General features: G+C 39.9%; 1 protein-coding gene across 1 annotated transcript in view; it reads left to right on the forward strand.

The window, feature by feature from the left end:
* The window catches only part of hecw1a (HECT, C2 and WW domain containing E3 ubiquitin protein ligase 1a), a 45,816-nt gene that overhangs the window by 14,667 nt on the left and 16,844 nt on the right, over positions 1 to 14,305 (forward strand). Inside the window, exons 5-10 of the mRNA XM_025054675.1 lie at positions 5,458 to 5,533; positions 5,923 to 6,092; positions 9,225 to 9,367; positions 9,490 to 9,590; positions 9,772 to 10,769; positions 11,551 to 12,136. Of these exons, the coding sequence (XP_024910443.1) occupies positions 5,458 to 5,533; positions 5,923 to 6,092; positions 9,225 to 9,367; positions 9,490 to 9,590; positions 9,772 to 10,769; positions 11,551 to 12,136 (2,074 nt within the window). The remainder of the gene's footprint in view (positions 1 to 5,457; positions 5,534 to 5,922; positions 6,093 to 9,224; positions 9,368 to 9,489; positions 9,591 to 9,771; positions 10,770 to 11,550; positions 12,137 to 14,305) is intronic.

Genomic DNA, 14,305 nt, shown 5'->3' on the forward strand with positions numbered 1-14,305 from the left:
AGATTTAAACACTGTGACGCCTTAGAAGAATAGAATGAGCCACAGTTTGATGTAAATGTCTAAGTTTATCTATAGGCAGCGTAGATTTTGCTTGTCATCTCCATGTCACTGCCATTTCACACACTAAAGCCACGAGTGGTGATGGTGAAGTCAACTGTACCATCAGTGTCTCAGAGATAGGCCTTTACGAACCACTTGAGTCAATAACTTAATCACGTCATTCATGTTGAATTCTTGAACGTTCCTCACTGGGTCCTTAATGTTAATTGTATCTGGTTTGGTATCAAAATTTCACCACAACATCGCAAAACATATTGATACTGATTCTCAGCTTAACAACACAATGTATCACCTAATGGTTTCTCTTTGTGAATGAAAACTAAAGTAAACGTGTACCCGTCTAACTGTTTTGCACCACCAAGCCAGCTCATCTGAGGTTGACTAAAGAGCTGTTCTGTGGTCAGCACAGGAGATTGTTTAAGATTAGGGATGGCTCGATCTGATACTATGGATTGTTATCGGTCCGATTTTTGTTAAAATCCCAGGATCAAACATGGTAAAAAAACAACTGGAGCCTGTATGATTTAATACTAGGTTTGATAGCAAATAGAATTAGCTTTCCTAAAAAACGTTTTACAATCACAATGTCTTCTTTTTTTTTATTTTATTTTAGTGATTTTAGTTTTTATTTTATTTTAAGAAGAATTTTTTCTGCACCAGGATTGTTCCATAGGTGAAACAGAAAAAAATATAAATTTTTTTTGATAACTGTCCCATACACTAACAGTTCGCAAATACCTTTTGAAGTCTCCTTCATATATTATTTTTGTACAGAACTGCAACATGGATGTTTGTAGAGAACATGTGACCTACAAACTACTAATGGGGCGGCACAAAGATAAAGGGCATGGTCTTTGTTTCTCATTGACCTGAAGCTGGTCCTTGCTGACAAAGAATTTGTTTAGTGAAGGTTATGAACCCTATGTCTTGGGTCATCTATTGAAGCTTATGTCTGTTTTTAGACAATGGACTGCATGCTGGTTTGTTGTGTTGGTATAGATACGTAGAAAGGGGTTGTTTATTTTATGGTGTATTTTATTTATTTATTTATTTTTAATTGCACATTGTTTTTCTTATTCTTTCTCATTATGTAGATAGAAGAATAAAACAGAATATGTGTACCATATTACACCCGTTTCTGCCCATATTGGACAAAAACCTGTAAGAATCATTATGGTTTTCTCTCCGATAATGAAACCCAGTAACGCAATGCCTGGGTTTCGCCAAATGAATAGCTTTGGGGAAAACAGCTGTATATGAAAGTGAAAGTCACTAGATGGCAGCATTGTAGCTTATATTATTAATCTATTTTAATGTATAATAATCAATCATTTATGCAGAATGCTGGTGCCAGCAATACAGTGTTTTGTACTGATACATATTACCAGGCTTCAATAATATTTCTACTCGATAACATGTATGTTTTTATCTGTACAAACCACTGTATGAGTTGCTGCCACCTAGTGACTGGAGGCTTGTTATCATTTAAGCATTACAGCAATGGTATACTTATGTCCAGCGTGCCATTTTCCATTGGAAGCCATTTATGCCCCCGCCCGGCACCTCAGCACGGCCCACTATTTGTGAAGTATTTCCTTAACCAACAGGCCACCACTGACCTGCTATATCGGTAATTGTTGACATCAGAAACGGAAATTAAGAGTTTGGACAATATCGGCATATGAGATATTGGCAACAAATTCTTAGCGGACATCCCTACTTAAAACCATTCCGAAACAGATTGATGGATATTTCCAATGACTGCGAATTCTGAAGATACAGTTAGTCCTTAATATTCCTAAGGGATTCATAAAGTTCTATAAATCTAGTTGACAAAAAATCCACCATAGACTTGCACGATTAAAACTCTTATGATATTTAGTCCACTATAACTAGACTTGATATGATATCACTTAAACGAAATAGTGTGTTATTCAAAAGACTAAATCAGAATTCGCTGTCAAAATTAACGCTTACTGACAGTAAAACGAAACATGCAACACACATCCTAGCTGTGTTTAATTCCTCTGAACAGGTTAAAAATACACTTTAAAACAGGCTGATAGAAAACAAACCTTTTGCTTATCATCGCTTTCTCAAGCCACTTCGCCCTGAGAGGACGTCCAGCTGGGGCGGATTGGGTTTCCATGTTTACCTTCACATTCTGCTGCCATCGGCCTCTGGAAACGCTGATGGCCCTAGAACTTGATCTGCACTCGCTTCCTGAGGACAAATGAATATAAATAACCACCATGGGAAGAAAGACAGGGAGAAGGAGGGAGAGAGCAAAAGAGAGAGAGAGAGAGAGAGAGAAAGAGAGTGGGTGAGTGAGGGAGGGAGGAAGGGAGAGAAGAGAAATTGCAGAGTATAGTATATGTCCAGTTCAGGTAAGTCATTCTGGCTTCAGAAGCCAGCTGTGGACGTTCCCAGGTCACATAGCTTACGGCAGACACAGCAGAGATTTAAGAAGCAGAGGTGAGAATAGGAGATGAGCAGAAAGTAGCCGGTGGACAGAGTTTTTCTTTTTCCTGTAGCTAAACAGACAAACAGAGAGATGCTGCAGTCTGAGGAGACCCTGTGTTTGGTTTTTGTTTGTGTGTGATGGATGGCATGTGTCTCCACCTGGGACTGGTATCCCCCAGCCATCCTAAGAGGAGGAGCGGGAGCGGGAGGAGGAGAAGGACGGGGTTCGGCTGGATAGCTTGGGTAACATTAAACTTTAGCTCCACACTGTTATTCTTGCAGTACACATGGTATTACTGTCATCCTAATTGTTTTATTACTCCACGGTGACGTTAGCGTTAGCAGAAGTCCTCTGGTTTGTTATAGAGCCTATTTGTCTGCAGTATGGGTCGATGTTCAAACTTTTTATCGATATTTCTCAGAGCTCTGCTTTTCGAATGTCTATTTAAAGATGGTTCGTGTTTGTAAAATAAAAACAATTGTGTAATTGAGTTTGCGTTGTTTCAGAGAAATAAAACGCACAAACGTCAGCTGTTTATAAACAAGGGCTGGCTATCACCAGGTACTCTGAGACGATATTTTGCTATCATGATATCATGATTCTGCGATAATTGATATACATGGGGTCCTCGACTTACGTCAAGGTTTGATTTGTAGTGGCGATGTAAGTCGAATTTTTTTCCCCATAATCCGAAATGAAAAATTACATATTATATATCGCAAAATATGTAGGAGAATAAAGACCAAGTATTGATTGGCGGACGCTGTTAGCCCCAAAAAAACAAAAAACGTCGAAACACTATTGGTAGCTAATTTGCCTGAAAACTCTGCAATTAATTTGTCTTCATATGTCGTCACAACAGTAGCAGACAGAACAGTTAAATAGTCTTTAATTAACTAGGTGGCAGCAGATGCCTATAAAAAGTGAAAAAAGAAACTCCGCTGATTGATCTCTATGCATGTCTTTCTTCAATTCCTGCGGGCCTAACAGTGTTGTGCTCAACTAAACAGGCCTACTGAGAAGAGAAATTACCAGTCATATAAAACTATAAGATCATTGTATTTCATTACATAATACCTCTTGGGACATTTTTGTTTGGCGGTGCACTGTGGGATTTTTTGTAATGTAAAATATGTGCCATGACTCTAAAAAGGTTGGGATGCCCTCCTCCAGACTGTGTTAAATCATCCTGCCTCCCTGTCTCAAAGGAACACGTTATTGTATTTCTCTCCTTCTCTCACTCGCACACAGTCACACGGTGTCAGAGTCAGAGAGTTAAGAGGCTTGTTTTTCTAGAACAGTAATCAGATGAAGTCATTTTGTAAAAACACAACACCCCTTGACTGAAAAGTGTGTGTCTCATCCTACAGGGTGCACAGGCATATTTCAGCTTATTCAATATGTGCTTCTAAGATGTGATTACAACCATCTCTGCCGACACCACTACAACGGTCGACTCTTGCTGTAATAAAACATGGCAGCAACTTAATAATAGTCTATAAGGGTTTCCAAATTTTCCATGCCAATGGCCCACCCACCCAATCGCATTCGCTTCTAGAACAATTGGATCATTTTATTATTTTTTCTTGTTTTCCTTCAGATTTTTGGAGCCCCCTTAGGATTAAACACATTCAAATTAAAATGTGTTATTTTACTTTGGTATCTTAAGTCTTTTTTTAATATCTACTAGATGAGCCTTCTGAAGATACGGAGGTGGTTGGTGTAAAAGCAGAAGAGGCAGGTGATAGGGTGAGATGGAGGCAGATGCTCCACTCTGGTGCCCCCTGAAGGGAACATCCTAAAAGAAGAAGAACAAGAGGATGAACCTTTGTACACATGTATATTATAGGTGTATCATATTGTAGGTGCAATTGCTAGAGTCTCTGAATAAAATCTGTGGTAAAATTCTTTATTTTTTATCTATTGTTATCAGAAGAAATTCTCATCTTAAATTTAATTACTCTGACATTGCTATAAAAGAAAAACATTTTTGAAATGATAGATGCAATTCTTATCTTTTTTTTTTTTTAAAAAAAGGTTAGGGTACTTTATTTTCAACAATAGTCATTCCTTTAAAACATGGCTGCCAAACTCCAGTTGGTCGTTTCAAAATGTGTTTTAAGGTTTGTTCTCCCTGTTTTTGCTGTAGTTTTTATACGTTATATTTATAAAACGAGCACTACTTATTCTTTTTAGATTTGTATTAAAAAGTAAATACTAATGTGAAAAGGCAGGAATGGCCTTCTGCTCATCTGAGTTTGAGAACCCTGCTTAAAAGGCTTTGGAGTCACCGCTCATCTTGATTCATTTTTTTTAAACCTCTTTACTCAATGTTAGTCTGAGTTACTAACAAATTCACAAACCACACTTAACCTTTAGGACAGCTTACGAAAACTGTACGCAAAGCAACATCCTCTGTTGCTGTGTTACTTCACAGGGCTACGTGCTTAGGAGATGTCAGGCAACACCGTCTATTCGAAAACAGCGCAGTATTTACACTCTCATCCTTTCACCGCTGTCTCTCTCTGTCTCACCGCTCCAGCTACTCCTCTTCCTGGCTCAAGAATCAATGTCAGGATAATAAAGGCCAAGTATTGATTGCCGGATGCTGTTAGCCAGAAAAGAACAACGTGAGGAATAGAGATTGGATGAATTGGCCAAATGTAAACTGACATATACTTAGGATTTAAAATAATACATTTCTGTTTCTGTTGTGTTTTTAATACAATTCAAAGCCTGATGTTGTTTGCTACTTGCATAAAGTACCATTAACTAGCTGTAGTGACCCCTAGCCTCATGGGCTTCATTACAGGATCATCTTACAGGAAAGAATGGAAGTCTATGGTGTAGAAGACAAAGGAAGGCTGAGTGTATTTTTATGTTGTTGTTTAAATTCATACATTATCCGTCTGTCCATCTGTCTGTGCTTGCAGGTGTTAAAGCCAGTGGTTAGTCCTGAGGTTAACCATGGTCTCAGCAACAGGAGACTCATTAACTTTTCGCTTTCAGGTATTCTTCGCTTCCCTGTCTCTTTCTATCTGTCTATTGTCTACATTTTTTTTTTTAATTTTATTTCACTGGTTGTGTTTATTCATTAGCTTTGGCCCAACCTGTAGCTGTCTTTTTTACTTCCTGACTTATTTAATATGTGCTTCTACGATGTGATTATAGCCATATCTGCACACAAGTACAATGGTTGTTTCTTGCTCTGATAAAACATTGCTACCATTACGTCTCATTACGTTTATTTGATATTTGTGTTTAAGACTAATTTAGAAATGCTCAGTGACAGTTATCAGTCACCACTGTAAATCCTATAGTTTCATTTTTTTTTTCATTAAGGCCTGTAGTTTACTTTCTGTGAACCTGAACACTAAAAAAAAACTTTTTCCTATCAGACCTCCAGGCAGTGGGACTGAAGAAGGGCATGTTCTTCAACCCTGACCCTTACCTAAAGCTCTCCATTCAGCCTGGGAAGCACAGCATCTTCCCCTCGCTCCCACACCACGGACAGGAGAAACGCTCCAGAGTGGTGTGCAACACAATAAACCCGCAGTGGAGCACAGAGGTACAAACACACACATACACACACACACAGGCTCGTCTTTTATGACATTATGACTGTGAACCTGTGACATTCATTCTGTTGCCCCCAACTTTGATCAGTAAAAAAGCAATGCTTCAAAAATTCAAAATCTGAAGCTAACTTCATAATGTATAGTTGATTAATAACCTTGGACATTTTTTGTTCTACTATTTGTAATTCTATTGTGCCTTTGTCCAAATTTTGAATCACCGGGGGCAATAATTGAGTAATTGTAAGCCTTGGTTGCTAAGTGAACATAGCTCAAACTTTAAAGATTGTAACATAGAATATATATATATATTTCTGGAATTATTATAAATCAAGTGGTAGCATGGTGGTTAAGGAAGTGTACTTGGGTCGGGAAGATTTCAGGTTTGAATCCACCAGCTGCCAAGTTTCCACTAAGGCGCTCTGAGCATGGTACCGTCCCCACACACTGCTCCAAGGGTCCTTAAGCTGCCCCCTGCTCACTATGATGATGGGTAAAATGAGGTCACATTTCCTTGTGTGCAGTGGTGTGCTGTGTCACAGTGACATGTCGTTCACTTACACTTATTAAGGCAAACTTAAAAGTATTTGAGACCAATTTTTTTTTCAGGACTATTTTAACTGTTAGGTTAACTGACATAGGTACTAATGTGCTTTTTTTTTACTTTTACTTGCATATATTACATACAGCTTAGGAGCAATTATAGTGCGCCAGCCAACCGAATGGCAGGTATGGATGCTCTGTGTATGTAATATAGTAAAAAGATCAATGTAAATCAGAAAAATCATGTTTGAATGTGGTCACCTACGTCAGGTGATTGGTTTTCTCATTCAAGAACTTTTCCAGGAAAACAATATGACTCTGGTAGAGAAATCAATCTTGACATAGACACTGTAACGTAAGTGATGAGGCCTCGAGAAAATTACACCTCTACTGAGCTTCAGACCGAAAAAATAACAAGAAAAGGGATCTTACTTGAAGTGAAGACAGAAATTCATACATTTATTATAAAGAAAAGTGTGTTTGTGCACTGTATAACCTATACAGCTGCATTACAAGGAGAGAAAGACATTTTTCAGTCAGTCCAAATTAAATTATGTTTCCCTGTCTTTCATCGCTTCTTGCACACTGTCATGATGTCCTTTTCCTAAGGATATAATACTGTAAGCTGTTGCTGCAACAGCAGTTGTTTTATGTGCGCTGCATTTTCCTGCATCTAGTAAATAATTGATGTCCTCTCCACCCTGTGAGAACCACGCTGCCATATTTATCTCATTCACACAAAGAGATAAAACTCAATCTTAGTATTCAGGTCGTCTTTCCGCATAAACACAGTGAAAATCCTCCACTGTTTGAATGAGTCCAACAAAGGCTGAAGAAATGAATACTTAAGGTGAAGTTAGAGACCTTAGGTCTTATGCTAAACCAGTGGCTTGTGACCCCATTTGACATCCCAAATTTCAGGTGACCCCACAGACATTTTTTTATAGTTTAGTTAGTTTTTGATCAGGTGACCCTACGTGGTGTTGCAACCCCAAGTTTGAAAAACATTGGCTTAAACTAAAAAATAAATAATAAAACATATTTAATTTAAAGGTCAAAAGGGATTTATTTTATTTTTAGAAAACAGGACATATAAAATATACATATATTTATATTTTAAAAACCATCTAGTATAAAGGCGGCCCCCATCTGGATTTGACTAAAAATGTTGTTATACAAGCTGCGACATTTTAATCAAGCTTGAGAGAGGAAGAATAAGGTGACCTTGTAGAAACCCATACATAAAAACAGAGTTATATTTCAAATGAGGCTCTTTTGTATTAATGTTCTCATTAGGGATGTCCAATTTTAACTTTTTGCTAATATCCAATATTAGCGATATAGTCCATACACTTCCGATATCAACCAATACCGATATATGCAGCCGTTTTCCCTCAAAACCTTGGTTAACGTCTAAATACCACCCAAGCGATTTCAGCATATTTTGCGAAACCCAGTTATTGCATAATCAGGTTACCATTATCGAAGGTAATTCTTGCAGATATTACATACTTTAAATATGCTATTATCAGGCTGGTCGGACGTCCCTAGTTCTGATTGATTTGTAAAGACGGATGTGGCACTGTATGCTCCATCGCTAACTTTGCATATCCGAGGAAGTGTTTTGGTTTGCCATTTCCCATAAATATATTACATTTAAGAAAGTCTGTCTCCATTAAAACTTTTTCTGTTAGAACTCACCAGCTAGTTTGCACAGGTACTAGTGAGCAAGCAAATGCACCTTTATGCAGAAGACAGCTTTGTTTACATTCACTGGTTGCACACCTTAAATTGGATTGTGCTACTTTTGCTTTCACTCATTTGTGTTTTTCTTTTTCTCAAGCACAAGTCGGACTCATGTGATGTTTATATGTCCTAGATCAGATCACACTCTGTATTTTGTGAGATCCTCTTAGTCACTCTAGTCACTGTCAGTTTCATAGTGTAGCGCTTCGCATGCCTGCCTCGGAAGCAGAGAGCAGAGAGTTGGGTTCAATTTCCAGAGAAACCACATGCTTGGCGCCTGCCAGGGGAAGCCTGTTGCAGCAGATCCGCTGTTAATACAAGAATTTCCCAAATATGGGATCAATGAAGTTCAAGGTCGGTTCCACAGTGTAGCGGTCAGTACGCCTTCCTTGGAAGCAGGGAGTCCTGGGTTTGATTCCCAGAGGAACCACATACTTGGCCTGTTACAGCAGATCTATTGTGAACATAAAACACTTTTTGGGAAACACATTGCCAGGGGCAGCCTGTTACAGCAGATCTATTGTTAACACAAAACACATTTGGGATCAATGGGATCAATAAAGTTCAAATTAATATTATTATTATTATTAAGAAAGACCACTTAATTTAACTGAAATAGGAAATTTGTGGATAAAAAAAACAAAAAAAACACTGCCAAAAACACTGAAATAGGAAATTTGTGGATAAAAATAGTAACTGCCAAAAAACATCCTGAGAGACAAAGTTGTTTGGCTTTGTTGACTCATTCATATGAAATTGTAGCCTCTTCTAAATCCAGTCCATGTGTATTGTTGTTCTCAACTAACCCTCCCTCTCCATGTGTCTGATTCCCCCAGAGGTTCAGTTTCGTGTCTCTGCCAACCGATGTCCTGGAGATCGAGGTAAAGGACAAGTTTGCCAAGAGTCGACCAATTATCAAGCGTTTCCTGGGAAAGCTGTCGGTCCCCGTGCAGAGGCTTTTGGAAAAACACGCCATTGGGTAAACACACACATACAAACATGCATTCATGGGTGTAGTCAGTTGTTTGAGGTATTCCAAGGTCCTTCTCTGATTCACCACTCTTTTTCTCTCACCCTCCTTCTCACACTCGCTGTGCACAGGGATCGGGTAGTAAGTTACTCTCTTGGCCGCAGATTGCCGACAGATCATGTCTGCGGGCAGCTGCAGTTCCGCTTTGAGCTGACCTCCTCTATTCACCCAGGTACACAAGGCATCTCTATTGACAATGTAATGCACTTGAGAAAACTGTTCACTATAATCAGTGGCTTTATTGTACGACTGACAGTTATTCATGCTGAATAACTTTGTTTTTGTAAAATAAAAATAAGGTTCAGGTTTAGTGTGTTTTTCCATTACTGACACAGTAGTTCTTCTTCCCTTAGATGATGAAGAGGTTTCACTGGTCATAGAGGCGGCATGTCCAGAGGGAGGAAATGCAGCAGATGTCAACCATGCAGCTAATGCACCTGATGACGACACACTGAGTGTAGGACCAGACATGCCCGACCTCCCCCTGGATGTTCCACCCACCCCTGACACCACTGCACCACCAGCTTCCACACTTGACATAACAACGCCTGAGGAGGTCCCACCTGCTCCCCAGAAAGAAGTGACTGTGTCACCAGAGGTACATCCCGACCTCAGGGTGGAGGAGCAGCACGAGAGCACCATAAGGGAGCCTGAGTCCACTGAGCCTCAGGTGGAGGAGGAGGAGGGAGCTGCAGCTCAGCAGCACCAGGAGGTGCTGAGCAATGTGGAAGTAAAACCGGAGGGTGGAGAAACGGCAACGGCAACTCAGGAGGAGAGAGAAGAGGAAGAGCACAGAGAAGAGTGTGCACCGCAGTCTTTGGAGGTGACAGAAGAAGATGAAGGGTCTGGACAGGAAAGCCAACAAAAACAAGGCTCTGACACTCCTGCGACCACAAATAATGGAGCAGCCACTATTGGGGCTTCTACGGAAGAAACCAGTGCAACCCAAGAGGCTCCAAAGGATCTAGAGGGATGTGCGCCTCCGGAGGTGACGGATGGAGTGGAGAGGAGCAGCACCTGCAACTCCCTCTTTGCAAGCAGTCCTTCACGACGCAAAAACCGGCCCTGTTCCCTTCCGGTTTCCGAGCTGGAGACAGTGATCGCCTCATCCTGTGGCGAACCGGAAACACCACGATCCCACTACATTCGCATTCATCACCTTCTTCATAGCCTTCCCTCGGCACAATGCAGACCTCCCAGCCAGGACGAGGAGGTGACAGGGGAGGAAGATTCTTCAGATAAGACTCAGGAAACCAATGGACTGTCACCTACGATCAAAACCTCAAAAGATGGCGAGGTGGAAAGACAGGAGGAGGAGGAAGAGGAGGACACAACCCACTCTCCTTCTCAGGTAGCTTTGTACTTTGCACGCAAAAAATACAAAAAAAAAAAGTAGAGAATCAGAACGATTACTGTTGTGTTAAGGAATCAAACAGGAGGCATACCATGACTTTAATGCACCAATTGCAATTTTTTTGGGCCGATTCTTGTGCCTTGTCATTATTGATTTTGGCTGATTTCTATTTCATTGAAGTGACAACATGTAAATACAGTATATACTGTATATATTAGGAATATCCGATATTAGCTCTTTGTTGATATCTGACATGCCGATATTATCTAAACACTTTTTCCAATTCTGATATCAACCGATACCTATATAATAGGTACTACATCTGCACTACATCTGAAAGAACATCTGATGCACTACATCCAAAAAAAAACCGTAGCTGTTCAGCTGGCATGCTTGGTTGGATAATGGGTGTTTTATGTGACAGATTAGGTTATGCTGTTACTCATTATACAAATGGTGAGCTTGGATTTCGTGGTGTGCTGTGTCACAATGACAAGTAGTTTTTTTAACTCTATTATGGATTTGTTAGGTTTAATGTAATTGTAGAACAGAGTGTCATCTGCGTATCGTAGGACATATAATTAACACAGCAGTGGTAGAACATACTTAAAATTTTATATTTTAATAATTGACTATGGTAAATGCAGGAGACACAAACTAGTTCTTGACACAGTCAGACAAAAAAGGAAAGTATTTGTTGGTTGTCTGTGTTTATACACACCTTTACAGTATACAAATGAACTACTAATACTACAGTTATTTGTCTAAATAACTGCAGGTTCCAGAGTGTCCAGGTCCCTGCTGTCGTCGTACTCTTCCACGCAGCCTCTCCATTGAACGTCTTTCTGAACTTAACCAGCTGCTGGAGGGTGAGGGGGGAGTACATGAAGCCGTGAGAAGGATTTCTCCCTCCTGCTTAGAGAGCGAAGAGGGGGATTCTAGTAACGGAGGAGTTGGAGTAGGTAGAAGAGTTGGTGCACAAAGCACACAAAGACCTCCAGGTGAAAATGACTGCGAGTTCTGCGACACATCCTGCTACAGCACCTCCTGCTACAGCACTTCCTGTTACAGTACGTCATGCTACAGCAACTCAGGCTACGAGGGGCGTGGCCGTTTCTGCAGCCACACGCGCCTCTCCTCCGTGGACAGCAACCGACTGTCCGGGAGCACCATCTTCTCCTCGCAGGATGAAGAAGAAGATGAAGAGAGTGCTTTCGAGTCGGTGCCTGAGGCTGCAGTCCTGCCAGAGGGACAGGAAGAAGGTGGAGCAGGAGGACAGAGGAGGGCAGGGAGGTGGAGGGAGATAAGGAGGGGAGAGCAGGAAGAGCCAGCTGTGGCAGGGCCCAGTGACAGGAACAGCAATGGTAAGAAAAATTGTCCCTTTTTTTAATCTTCTCTCAGCTAAAATTAAAATGTGTTTTCAGTCAAATAAACCGTTGGGAAATGGACACCCTCAAGGTGTGGATTCACACAGTATCTACAACTGTGGTCGGACGCATCACTACATCGTTTCAGATGTGGTTCAGTGCGGTTTCTGTGCTTCTGCTTATTTTTTCATATGACAATAACCCCGCCCCCACATTTATGCTGAAATGCAAAAAAAATCACAACATATATGAACATGCTTTTAACTTTTTTACAAAGTATGTGTGAAACAGTGATCTGTTGAAGTTTCACCTTTCATAGAGATGTTTTTATGACGTTGGCGCCATCTCGTGGTCAAACGATGTTATTTTGATGACGTGCAATATTCTTGATGACGTACAATATTAACATTGTGACATATGTCATGGCAAACTGTCCCTACGCTCAAAGTGTTGAAATAGTTGAATTTTCATTTTTTCCCATTGACAAGTGTTGCCACAAAAATGTTTGCGTTCTTCTTTAGAATCTTTATGCTATCGGTTGAAGGTTTCCCATCTTTACACTGCTTTCCCTAATTTACAACGTCCTGAACCGATGGCATTAAGAAAGTCTTGTTCTTTGGTCCCTTGTTCCCTTGTTCTGTTTTTATTTTCGTCTGCAGTACGCCATACTTTTTTTTAAAAACTTTTTTTCCTTCAATAAGGCTCACGTCGCAAAAAGGGACCGTGCCCTGAGTACGTCGAGTAAGTCGAGGACCCCCTGTACTTTGTTGTGTTGTCACCTTCCTTCGCTTTCTTGTATGTATGTATCTCTTTATCGGAATTCAGCTATGCAGCTGACTCTTTTCCAAACTCCATTTTGTTGACTATTTTTGTCATCTACTGCATTTCCATTACCAAATGTCCGATCTAACGATTTAGTCAACATGAAAACAGATATCAGATCTTAATACAAGATCAGTGCATCTCCAAAAGGGAAGACCCAACATAAGATAGAACGACTGAAAAATAATTGACTCTGTTGTAAATACTTTAGTACTGTATTTATTTTTTTATCCTCCCAATATGTTTTGAATAGTTTCCCCTAATGTCCTGTAAGTACGGCTAACTTACGAAGTGTTGATATGTTGTGTATCTGCTGCGCCATCTCCATTCTCCACCCTTACTCCTCTCTCCACCTCTTTTTTCTTACCTCCGCTGTCTCCACCATTATCCTCTTCGCACATCTGCTTTTGGCCAAGACAGACAGCTTTACACTCTCAAGTGCAGATTTGCTGGAGATCTCTTCCCGTTTAAAGAAAGTATTTTTACTCCTCACTGTCACTCAAGAATTGCCAGGTGTATAAAACAGGGGTGTCAAACTCATTTTTTATAAGTGTGTTTTTTTAATCTTAGAAATGAGTGTCAGATTCAGAGGTATTGTTTAATTTTTCAATTCAATTGTTTTTTGTTTATAAATTAATTCCATAAAAAAGCCCTTCAACAGGACAAAAGATGGAAGCTGAGAAAAAGACAAAACCTCCCAAATGGCACAGCTTTGTGTAACACGATGAAGCTGCAAGCATTGCAAATCCACAGAAAGCTAACAGGATTTAGACTAATAACATAACTAAAACGGTATTAGCACTTCACATTACCACACACTTCCCCTCATCTGGATCATTCCACTGAGCCAGTTGGTATTTTTACATCAAAGTCCTCAGCTGCCATGGAGACATGAGCCAATAAGAGTGCAGCACATGGTGAGATGATGTTACGTTGTCAGAAAAATGTGGTTTGCCAAGACATTAAGATTAATATCCTTTTACTTTAAACCTAATTAAAACAATACGTTGTGTATGAAATGCAATTTAACAATGCATTTGAAATAAAAATAAATATTTTAGGTTAATCTAGAGTTGTCACTGGAAGGTACATTTTTGACAGCTTTTAGGCTTTTTTTCTTCTCTCGAACAAGAAACTTGGGACATTCCTCGAACTTCCTGCCATCCAAAAAGTAGCTAACAGGAAACAGTGCAGTCAAGTCGAACAAAGATAGCCTTTAATGAGGTACCTCGGTCTTCCTAGGGGCTTGAAAAAATATTGCTAATGTGGGGTTTTTTTTGCATTTTAGTATAATAGTAATAATTGCCTAAATGGCCAGCATTGATAGGCATTGATTCTTAAAGT

The sequence above is a fragment of the Cynoglossus semilaevis genome, chromosome 3, assembly GCF_000523025.1.
Source record: "Cynoglossus semilaevis isolate Cse_v1.0 chromosome 3, Cse_v1.0, whole genome shotgun sequence".
NCBI classification, from domain to species: Eukaryota; Metazoa; Chordata; class Actinopteri; order Pleuronectiformes; family Cynoglossidae; genus Cynoglossus; species Cynoglossus semilaevis.